Source organism: Oncorhynchus keta, unplaced genomic scaffold (assembly GCF_023373465.1).
Source record: "Oncorhynchus keta strain PuntledgeMale-10-30-2019 unplaced genomic scaffold, Oket_V2 Un_scaffold_6322_pilon_pilon, whole genome shotgun sequence".
Lineage (NCBI taxonomy): Eukaryota > Metazoa > Chordata > Actinopteri > Salmoniformes > Salmonidae > Oncorhynchus > Oncorhynchus keta.
The window spans coordinates 420,018-432,979 of record NW_026290979.1 but is presented as its reverse complement, the minus strand read 5'-3'; the positions used below and the strand labels follow the sequence as shown (position 1 = coordinate 432,979).

At 43.6% G+C, this 12,962-nt stretch overlaps 1 protein-coding gene across 2 annotated transcripts in view; it reads right to left on the bottom strand.

Annotated features, from left to right (window-relative positions):
- wt1b (WT1 transcription factor b) overlaps window positions 1-12,923 on the bottom strand; it is a 28,175-nt gene extending 15,252 nt beyond the window's left edge. Inside the window, exons 1-2 of one of the 2 annotated variants that reach the window (XM_052517255.1) lie at window positions 12,113-12,923; window positions 394-516 (exon numbers count right to left, since the gene is read on the bottom strand). In XM_052517255.1, the coding sequence (XP_052373215.1) occupies window positions 394-516; window positions 12,113-12,542 (553 nt within the window). In that variant the 5' untranslated portion in view covers window positions 12,543-12,923. The remainder of the gene's footprint in view (window positions 1-393; window positions 517-12,112) is intronic. The other variant, XM_052517256.1, reaches the window with a different exon arrangement.
- Window positions 12,924-12,962: the final 39 nt, after the last annotated feature.

Genomic DNA, 12,962 nt, shown 5'->3' with positions numbered 1-12,962 from the left:
TTCTCTGGCTCAGTTGTGGATTGGTCCCCTGGTGGCGGTCAACATTCCACCAAGTCTCTCATAAAGCTGTTTCCTTATCATCTCCAGAGCCAGTATATTCATTTGACCAAAATGAAAAGAAAACATACACAGCTTTGAATAAGAGCATAGTGAGAGGTGGTGTTAAAAACAGAGAGGTTGAGGGGAGACAGGGAGAGAGAATGGATGATAGTCATTTATAGCCCTGTAACCTCTGGGTGACTTCCTTACTAACCTTGCTGAGACCTCAGAGTCTTCATTGTTTGTGAGGTTAACTTTCACATGCTGCACACACACACACACACAAACACTAAAACACACACACACTATCATACACACAGGTGGACAGGAAGTGTTAAGGACAGTGAATGTTACCCATGGTAGTTGGAGGGGACAGGATGTCCTCGTGTTTGAAGGAATGACAGGAGAACTGAGGGGAGTGGTGAGACGGAGTGTGACCATAGCTGGGAGCCCCGTCCAGACCTACTGTCCCATAACCTACAGAGAAAAGACACATTATAAAGACAATTACTTCCTCAGTTTCACCATCATGGCAACATTTTGGAGGAAACTGAGAGTCTCCGGGAGCCGGACGGATGTCTGAATCCTCATAGCAACATCACTGTAGTAAGTTTATGACACCACTGAACTCCGTCTCCCTGGAAGGTTTTCATTCACGGTTTCAGTAAAGCTGGAGAGGAAAGTTGGCATCCAGAGAATATGAAGGTCAGTAAATCTAAGGACCAAGTGGTGTGTGTGTCTGCACTTGCTCATACACACAAACTCACAAGCACACACACTCACACACACACACGCACACACACAAACATGCACATAATCACGCACACACACTTGCGCATGCACTCACATACACACACGCACACACTCACCCACACATGACATTAGCAGGACAGGAGTCAAGGGGAGTGTTGGACAGTTCCTGAGGAGACTGACTCACCTACACGTCTCTAAATCACTGGAGCCCTTAAAGTCCCACACTGACCCTCAGACCACTTCATCAAAAACTACTTTCCACAGAATCAACAAACTCTCAGTGCTCAGTGGGTCTGAGCCTCACATTACCAATCACACAGGCTAAACCCTATATGAGCCTCACATTACCAATCACACAGGCTAAACCCTATATGAGCCTCACATAACCAATCACACAGGCTAAACCCTATATGAGCCTCACATTACCAATCACACAGGCTAAACCCTATGAGCCTCACATTACCAATCACACAGGCTAAACCCTATATGAGCCTCACATTACCAATCACACAGGCTAAACCCTATATGAGCCTCACATTACCAATCACACAGGCTAAACCCTCTGAGCCTCACATAACCAATCACAAACCCTAGGCTAAACCCACACAGGCTAAACCCTGAGCCTCACATTACCAATCACACAGGCTAAACCCTATGAGCCTCACATTACCAATCACACAGGCTAAAATCCCTATGAGCCTCACATTACCAATCACACAGGCTAAACCCTATGAGCCTCACATTACCGATCACACAGGCTAAACCCTATATGAGCCTCACATAACCAATCACACAGGCTAAACCCTATGAGCCTCACATTACCCATCACACAGGCTAAACCCTATGAGCCTCACATTACCAATCACACAGGCTAAACCCTATGAGCCTCACATTACCAATCACACAGGCTAAACCCTATATGAGCCTCACATAACCAATCACACAGGCTAAACCTAAACCCTATGAGCCTCACATTACCAATCACACAGGCTAAACCCTATATGAGCCTCACATTACCAATCACACAGGCTAAACCCTATATGAGCCTCACATTACCAATCACACAGGCTAAACCCTATATGAGCCTCACATTACCAATCACACAGGCTAAACCCTATATGAGCCTCACATTACCAATCACACAGGCTAAACCCTATATGAGCCCCTCTAACCAATCACACAGGCTAACCCCTATGAGCCTCAATCCAATCACAGGCCCTATATGAGCCTCACATAACCAATCACACAGGCTAAACCCTATGAGCCTCACATTACCAATCACACAGGCTAAACCCTATATGAGCCTCACATTACCAATCACACAGGCTAAACCCTATATGAGCCTCACATTACCAATCACACAGGCTAAACCCTATATGAGCCTCACATAACCAATCACACAGGCTAAACCCTATGAGCCTCACATTACCAATCACACAGGCTAACCCCTATATGAGCCTCACATTACCAATCACACAGGCTAAACCCTATGAGCCTCACATTACCAATCACACAGGCTAAACCCTATATGAGCCTCACATTACCAATCACACAGGCTAAACCCTATGAGCCTCACATTACCAATCACACAGGCTAAACCCTATATGAGCCTCACATAACCAATCACACAGGCTAAACCCTATATGAGCCTCACATAACCAATCACACAGGCTAAACCCTATGAGCCTCACATAACCAATCACACAGGCTAAACCCTATGAGCCTCACATTACCAATCACACAGGCTAAACCCTATATGAGCCTCACATAACCAATCACACAGGCTAAACCCTATATGAGCCTCACATAACCAATCACACAGGCTAAACCCTATGAGCCTCACATAACCAATCACACAGGCTAAACCCTATGAGCCTCACATTACCGATCACACAGGCTAACCCCTATATGAGCCTCACATAACCAATCACACAGGCTAAACCCTATATGAGCCTCATACATAACCAATCACACAGGCTAAACCCTAAACCCTATGAGCCTCACATAACCAATCACACAGGCTAAACCCTATGAGCCTCATAACCAATCACACAGGCCAAATCACACAGGGCTAAACCCTATGAGCCTCACATAACCAATCACACAGGCTAAACCCTATGAGCCTCACATTACCAATCACACAGGCTAAACCCTATATGAGCCTCACATTACCAATCACACAGGCTAAACCCTATGAGCCTCACATAACCAATCACACAGGCTAAACCCTATGAGCCTCACATTACCAATCACACAGGCTAAACCCTATGAGCCTCACATAACCAATCACACAGGCTAAACCCTATATGAGCCTCACATAACCAATCACACAGGCTAAACCCTATATGAGCCCTATGAGCCTCACATAACCAATCACACAGGCTAAACCCTATGAGCCTCACATTACCAATCACACAGGCTAAACCCTATGAGCCTCACATAACCAATCACACAGGCTAAACCCTATGAGCCTCACATTACCAATCACACAGGCTAAACCCTATATGAGCCTCACATTACCAATCACACAGGCTAAACCCTATGAGCCTCACATAACCAATCACACAGGCTAAACCCTATATGAGCCTCACATAACCAATCACACAGGCTAAACCCTATGAGCCTCACATTACCAATCACACAGGCTAAACCCTATGAGCCTCACATAACCAATCACACAGGCTAAACCCTATGAGCCTCACATTACCAATCACACAGGCTAAACCCTATGAGCCTCACATTACCAATCACACAGGCTAAACCCTATATGAGCCTCACATAACCAATCACACAGGCTAAACCCTATATGAGCCTCACATAACCAATCACACAGGCTAAACCCTATATGAGCCTCACCTCACATAACCAATCACACAGGCTAAACCCTATGAGCCTCACATTACCAATCACACAGGCTAAACCCTATGAGCCTCACATTACCAATCACACAGGCTAAACCCTATAGCCTGAGCCTCACATAACCAATCACACAGGCTAAAAACCTATGAGCCTCACATTACCAATCACACAGGCTAAACCCTATGAGCCTCACATTACCAATCACACAGGCTAAACCCACATAAACCCTATGAGCCTCACATAACCAATCACACAGGCTAAACCCTATGAGCCTCACATTACCAATCACACAGGCTAAACCCTATATGAGCCTCACATAACCAATCACACAGGCTAAACCCTATGAGCCTCACATTACCAATCACACAGGCTAAACCCTATATGAGCCTCACATTACCAATCACACAGGCTAAACCCTATGAGCCTCACATTACCAATCACACAGGCTAAACCCTATGAGCCTCACATTACCAATCACACAGGCTAAACCCTATGAGCCTCACATTACCAATCACACAGGCTAAACCCTATGAGCCTCACATAACCAATCACACAGGCTAAACCCTATATGAGCCTCACATTACCAATCACACAGGCTAACCCCTATATGAGCCTCACATTACCAATCACACAGGCTAAACCCTATATGAGCCTCACATAACCAATCACACAGGCTAAACCCTATGAGCCTCACATTACCAATCACACAGGCTAAACCCTATGAGCCTCACATTACCAATCACACAGGCTAAACCCTATGAGCCTCACATTACCAATCACACAGGCTAAACCCTATGAGCCTCACATAACCAATCACACAGGCTAAACCCTATGAGCCTCACATTACCAATCACACAGGCTAAACCCTATGAGCCTCACATTACCAATCACACAGGCTAAACCCTATATGAGCCTCACATAACCAATCACACAGGCTAAACCCTATATGAGCCTCACATTACCAATCACACAGGCTAAACCCTATGAGCCTCACATTACCAATCACACAGGCTAAACCCTCTGAGCCTCACATTACCAATCACACAGGCTAAACCCTATGAGCCTCACATTACCAATCACACAGGCTAAACCCTATGAGCCTCACATTACCAATCACACAGGCTAAACCCTATGAGCCTCACATTACCAATCACACAGGCTAAACCCTATATGAGCCTCACATAACCAATCACACAGGCTAAACCCTATGAGCCTCACATTACCAATCACACAGGCTAAACCCTATATGAGCCTCACATTACCAATCACACAGGCTAAACCCTATATGAGCCTCACATAACCAATCACACAGGCTAAACCCTATGAGCCTCACATAACCAATCACACAGGCTAAACCCTATGAGCCTCACATTACCAATCACACAGGCTAAACCCTATATGAGCCTCACATAACCAATCACACAGGCTAAACCCTATATGAGCCTCACATAACCAATCACACAGGCTAAACCCTCTGAGCCTCACATTACCAATCACACAGGCTAAACCCTATATGAGCCTCACATAACCAATCACACAGGCTAAACCCTATGAGCCTCACATAACCAATCACACCTAAACCCCTATGAGCTCACATTACCAATCACACAGGCTAAACCCTATGAGCCTCACATTACCAATCACACAGGCTAAACCCTATATGAGCCTCACATTACCAATCACACAGGCTAAACCCTATGAGCCTCACATTACCAATCACACAGGCTAAACCCTATGAGCCTCACATAACCAATCACACAGGCTAAACCCTATATGAGCCTCACATAACCAATCACACAGGCTAAACCCTATGAGCCTCACATTACCAATCACACAGGCTAAACCCTATGAGCCTCACATTACCAATCACACAGGCTAAACCCTATGAGCCTCACATTACCAATCACACAGGCTAAACCCTATGAGCCTCACATTACCAATCACACAGGCTAAACCCTATGAGCCTCACATTACCAATCACACAGGCTAAACCCTATATGAGCCTCACATAACCAATCACACAGGCTAAACCCTATATGAGCCTCACATAACCAATCACACAGGCTAAACCCTATATGAGCCTCACATTACCAATCACACAGGCTAAACCCTATGAGCCTCACATTACCAATCACACAGGCTAAACCCTATATGAGCCTCACATAACCAATCACACAGGCTAAACCCTATGAGCCTCACATTACCAATCACACAGGCTAAACCCTATGAGCCTCACATTACCAATCACACAGGCTAAACCCTATATGAGCCTCACATTACCAATCACACAGGCTAAACCCTATGAGCCTCACATTACCAATCACACAGGCTAAACCCCTATGAGCCTCACATTACCAATCACACAGGCTAAACCCTATGAGCCTCACATTACCAATCACACAGGCTAAACCCTATGAGCCTCACATTACCAATCACACAGGCTAACCCCTATGAGCCTCACATTACCAATCACACAGGCTAAACCCTCTGAGCCTCACATTACCAATCACACAGGCTAAACCCTCTGAGCCTCACATTACCAGGCTAAACCCTCACACAGGCTAAACCCTATGAGCCTCACATTACCAATCACACAGGCTAAACCCTCTGAGCCTCACATTACCAATCACACAGGCTAAACCCTATGAGCCTCACATTACCAATCACACAGGCTAAACCCTATGAGCCTCACATTACCGATCACACAGGCTAAACCCTCTGAGCCTCACATTACCAATCACACAGGCTAAACCCTCTGAGCCTCACATTACCAATCACACAGGCTAAACCCTCTGAGCCTCACATTACCGATCACACAGGCTAAACCCTATGAGCCTCACATAACCAATCACACAGGCTAAACCCTCTGAGCCTCACATTACCAATCACACAGGCTAAACCCTATGAGCCTCACATTACCGATCACACAGGCTAAACCCTATGAGCCTCACATTACCAATCACACAGGCTAAACCCTATGAGCCTCACATTACCGATCACACAGGCTAAACCCTCATGAGCCTCACATTACCAATCACACAGGCTAAACCCTATGAGCCTCACATTACCAATCACACAGGCTAAACCCTATGAGCCTCACATTACCAATCACACAGGCTAAACCCTATGAGCCTCACATAATCACACCAATCACACAGGCTAAACCCTATGAGCCTCACATTACCAATCAGGCTAAACCCTATGAGCCTCACATTACCGATCACACAGGCTAAACCCTATGAGCCTCACATTACCAATCACACAGACTAAACCCTATGAGCCTCACATTACCAATCACACAGGCTAAACCCTCTGAGCCTCACATTACCAATCACACAGGCTAAACCCTATGAGCCTCATTACATTACCAATCACACAGGCTAAACCCTCTGAGCCTCACATTACCAATCACACAGGCTAAACCCTATGAGCCTCACATTACCGATCACACAGGCTAAACCCTATGAGCTCACATTACCGATCACACAGGCTAAACCCTATGAGCCTCACATTACCGATCACACAGGCTAAACCCTATGAGCTTCACATTACCGATCACACAGGCTAAACCCTATATGACTAATGGAAGTATGAAGCAATACTGAAAATAGACTCTATCGTTGTTGACAAATTATCATGTTTATTGCTGTTGTCAAATTTGATAAAGTCCCAATAATAGCACACAGGAAACAGAGAAATGAAATATAAATTCAGATAAATATCAGTTAAACATTCCCCTGACTTATCTGGGGTCAGATCTTGGGGGAACAAGACCCCAAATACTATTGGGACTAATAAATAAAAGAAACCCGTAAGTCAGCGCTTGTTTTTAAATGAAAATAATGAACAATATGGGATTTGGAAATTGGAGAGCAATATAGACCCTAGATATTATTTTAGGCTTTGTGTAAATCTTGGAGTAAACATCTTGACCCAATATATAATTTTGATTTAGAAAAGCCTGTTTCGGAGTGGATCATTGCAATTTGGGCTCAGGATAGGTTTCTCCGTTGGAAGGAAAAGTGCTCTCAAGGTCTGGATAATTGTCACGATAGTTGTAATCATACTCAGACCAAAGCGCAGTGTGATATGGGTTCCACATGTTTTATGATAAGTGAACCGCACAACAACACAACAAAGAATAACCGAAACGTGACGTTCTGGAGAGCTGACAGGCAACAACACAAAAACAAGATCCCACAAAACACGGTGGGGAAATGGCTGTCTAAATATGATCCCCAATCAGAGACAACGATAAACAACTGCCTCTGATTGGGGACCCTACCAGGCCAACATAGAAATAAACAACCTAGATAGGAACACCCCGACCTAACCGAAATAGAGAATAACAAGGCTCTCTATGGTCAGGGCGTGACAATAATAAAGTAAGGCTAAGGGTTAGTCTGTAAAAAGTGTGTTTGAATGTGAGGTGTTTTTGAGGAAACTACATGAAAACACTCAAACATTATCACACATAGAACACATAACATAAAATGTTACAACATTCCAGAAATCCTAAGAATCAGGCGTGTGTTTTCACGTGTGTGTGTGTGTGTGTGTGTGTGTGTGTGTGTGTGTGTGTGTGTGTGTGTGTGTGTGTGTGTGTGTGTGTGTGTGTGTGTGTGTGTGTGTGTGTGTGTGTGTGTGTGTGTGCGTGCTTGTGTGTGCGTGCTTGTGTGTGTGTGCATGCATGGATGAACATGCGTGTGTGCGATGCGTGCATTAGTGCGTGCTGTGTGCACGTGTGTTATCAATTTCTATGGCACAGACAGTGACGGTCCAAGGTAATGTCCTTTTCTCACGACCTGTATGGCTCCTATACTGTTAGCTTTACTAGTCAACATCTTCACGCCTCTTTAAACTACTTTTGAAGGCTTCATAGAGCATACATAAAGGCTTCATAAACACTACATAAATGCTTCACTAATCATCTTTAAGCTTATCTCATGCTCTGTAAATGGTGTATGAACATACATAGTGCGTTTTGTCACATTTGGCAATTCAACCTACAATGGTTTTGTCACCCTTTATACACCTTCTATAGAGTATGACATACACTTATAAATGATTTATGTAGTGCTTATGAAGCCTTTATGTATAGTATATAAAGCCTTTATAAGGTCTACTCTGTTTAAGGGGGGACCGAATAAACAGTAACATGACTGTAACTAGACACAGTAAGAAACTGTACAACTAGGAATATTACACAGGAAAATGTTGTCTTCCTAACAGGTTAATTTAAATCAGGAAACATTATGATAGGAAGGTTTTTATTTGATCATTTGTCATCATACTGCATTAGTATTTTAGTTTGTAAAAAAAATATGATTACATTGTTTTGACTGAGGGGAAACACTGATAATGTAGCTAAACTGGGAAAATATAATTACATTGTTTTGAATGAGGGGAAACTGATAATGTAGCTAAACTGGGAAAATATAATTACATTGTTTTGAATGAGGGGAAACACTGATAATGTAGCTAAACTGGGAAAATATAATTACATTGATTTGACTGAGGGGAAACACTGATAATGTAGATAAACTGGGAAAATATAATTACATTGATTTGACTGAGGGGAAACACTGATAATGTAGATAAACTGGGAAGATATGATTGCATTGTTTTGACTGAGGGGAAACACTGATGATGTAGCTAAACTGGGAAGATATGATTGCATTGTTTTGAATGAGGGGAAACACTGATAATGTAGCTAAACTGGGAAAATATAATTACATTGTTTTGAATGAGGGGAAACACTGATAATGTAGCTAAACTGGGAAAATATGACATCATATGAATTCCTCCCTTAATGGACTGAATCCTAAATTGAGATTAGTGTGCATGGTAGATCTGTCTTTCATATGCACGTCAATACTGTATTTACTCCCTCATCTCAGCTACGGATTCGGCCCATTATGAATTTGAATTTGAGTTGAACAATTAATTAGGGAAAAGTGAACATAAAATGGTATTATGAATTTGGTGGTTCGAGCCCTGAATGCTGATTGGCTGAAAGCTGTGGTATGTCAGACCGTATATCACAAAACATGAATTTTATTGTTCTAATTATGTTGGTAACCAGTTTAAAATAGCAATTAGGCATCTCGGGGGTTTGTGATAAATGGCCAATGTCCCACGGCAAAGGGCTGTGTCCTAGCACTCCTGTACCATGGTATATTGGCCATATACCACACCAACTCAGCCCAATTGCTTAATTAAACAACATTTTGTATTATAAATAGATTTCGTGAACAACAAGTTTATCATGCTTATTATCATAGCTATAATAATGTTGTACCAGCCAGCACATCTATGAGGTAGAATATGTGTCCGACGTTGACAACATTCTTTTGTGATAGCTAGGTAGAAATAGATTCCGTTCATTATGTCAGGGATTACTATGATGTCAGGGATTATGTCAGGGATTACTATGATGTCAGGGATTACTATGATGTCAGGGATTACTATGATGTAACAATGTTCCTGTTTATGTCATTTAAAAAAATGATTTTTTTACAAACAAAAAAAGTAAATGCAGAATGATGAGAAATGATCAAATTAACTTAAATAGCTGATGGTTTGAAATTAGCTGAATAAAAAAGAAGACCGTTTTTACAAAATACTGTCCAGAACTACAGCATCAAAACAATATTCATTTATAAGTTTTACAAAATACCGTCCAGAACTACAGCATCAAAACAATATTCATTTATAAGTTTTACAAAATACTGTCCAGAACTACAGCATCAAAACAATATTCATTTGTAAGTTTTACAAAATACTGGGGGGGGATAAAGGGGAAATCTGCAGTTGCTACATCCATTTCGGGATTTATAAATGATGTACACATTGATTCTTCAATAATATAATTTATAAATGCTTCATGAGCTTAGTTCAACTGTCCTACCCCATCAGAACCCAACATATAATCTTGTTTTGCTACAATGTTTGTAAATAAATTAAATGTAAATAAACACTACAGTATATAGCCTCAAATCATGGTTAAAACTATCATTTGTATATCATGGCTGGCCAGTTCTTGCATCCATAGCTCTGTCTATGTATTTGAGAGAGGTTACATTTCTCCAGCCCAATCCCTCAGCTTTTAACCAAAACAGGGACGGGGAAAACACGTTGTTATTGTTTCAACCGCTAATTACCCCTTTAACTTGGATATTACAATCAACAATACATTTATAGCTGTATTTAAATTAGGTGTTTTTTAAACACTGCTTTTTGTATTATTATGTTTCATTATTTTGAAGCACTATGTGAACATGTTGAACACAGGCTGAGGGAGACCTCTAGGCCATATTGTTGCATTAACTCTGTGTGAAAGTGAACATGTTGAACACAGGCTGAGGGAGACCTCTAGGACATATTGTTGCATTAACTCTGTGTGAAAGTGAACATGTTGAACACAGGCTGAGGGAGACCTCTAGGACATATTGTTGCATTAACTCTGTGTGAAAGTGAACATGTTGAACACAGGCTGAGGGAGACCTCTAGGACATATTGTTGCATTAACTCTGTGTGAAAGTGAACATGTTGAACACAGGCTGAGGGAGACCTCTAGGCCATATTGTTGCATTAACTCTGTGTGAAAGTGAACATGTTGAACACAGGCTGAGGGAGACCTCTAGGACATATTGTTGCATTAACTCTGTGTGAAAGTGAACATGTTGAACACAGGCTGAGGGAGACCTCTAGGCCATATTGTTGCATTAACTCTGTGTGAAAGTGAACATGTTGAACACAGGCTGAGGGAGACCTCTAGGACATATTGTTGCATTAACTCTGTGTGAAAGTGAACATGTTGAACACAGGCTGAGGGAGACCTCTAGGACATATTGTTGCATTAACTCTGTGTGAAAGTGAACATGTTGAACACAGGCTGAGGGAGACCTCTAGGCCATATTGTTGCATTAACTCCGTGAGTCGGGCCAGCGATGGGAAAACTGACAGCTCTCTTCCCTGTACAGGGCAGAACGACCCTGTCTAGTACAAAACATCCTGTTCAGACACAACACTGTGGACAAGGCCCAAACATCAACTCTGGACAATTACACCCAATGCAAGTAGACACAGTCCAACACATACACACAATGACCCAGGAAGTACGGCATGGCCACATGAGAAATTCACAAACACACACCGTCACTGACATCAGACAGTGTAGGTGCAACGCTGATGGCCTAACAATCAATCAATCAATCAAATGTATTTATAACACCCTTTTTACATTAGCAATTGTCATAAAGTGCTTATACAGAAACCCTGCCTAAAACCCCAAACAGCAAGCAATGCAGATGTAAAATAACTTTGGCCTTGAGTGGTGAGGAGTAGACAGCTTTGCTTGAGCTGAATTCAAGAGATGCTGCAGAGGATAGAGTGATCCCAGAGATGGTCAATGAGGTGGCTATAGAGGAGGAGAGAGGGGAGCAGAGAGCAACCTTACCCTGGTTCCTGTGGGTCGGCGGGCTGTCCACACAGCCTGGGAGGTAGGCTCCATTAGGAAACACCCTGGACTGGCTTGGAGCTGGCTCACCGAAGGCCCCAACCCGACAGGGGCTTGTCCCAGTGAACTGGCCAGAGAAGTGCAACGTGAAGGCCCCCAGGCCACAGTGAGGGTCCTCCAGAGGGTCGGTGGAGCCCCAGCCAGGCTCCTGCTTGATGAGGGAGTGGTGGGAGGGCAGGGAACCGTAGGGAGAGCCAGGGTGGAGGTCCAGGTAAGGTGCCCACTGAGGGGCACCCCCAACGGGCAGGCCACAGCCCCCGCTGCTCACTGGTAGGGAGGGTACGGAGGGCACCGGGGGTAAGAGAGAGCTCAGGTCTCGCACCTCGGAACCCATGGACCCCATCATCCCATACGGCTCTGTCAGCATCATGGAGGGTGGCAGGAGATGGACCCTGAAAAACACAACCCCCTGAGAGGCTAAGACTTGAACAGACTCCTGAAAAATCTAACTCTATATGGGTGTAAGAGCCGCCTTAGGAACAGTGAAGAAAAAGATTGAAAAAAATAGTCAAGGCAACTTCTCTTCGATGCGATTTAACCCGGAACTGAACGCAAAGTCAAAAAGTCCACCAACGAACCATCTTTTTCCACTTGGATCCTCTCTGTTTCAGTCCATTTCAGCGATCGTCCAATGGAGTCGTAGAGTGTTCAGGTTGTCAGTTCAGTGGACAGGCCAGAGAGTGTAGTATCACAGCCGTGTGGATGCTGTGCTGTGTGGAAGTGTGTGATGTCTGGTTTTCCTTACACTGCTGAAGGCTCTACTGCCTTACTCACAGGCCAGGGGGAGGAG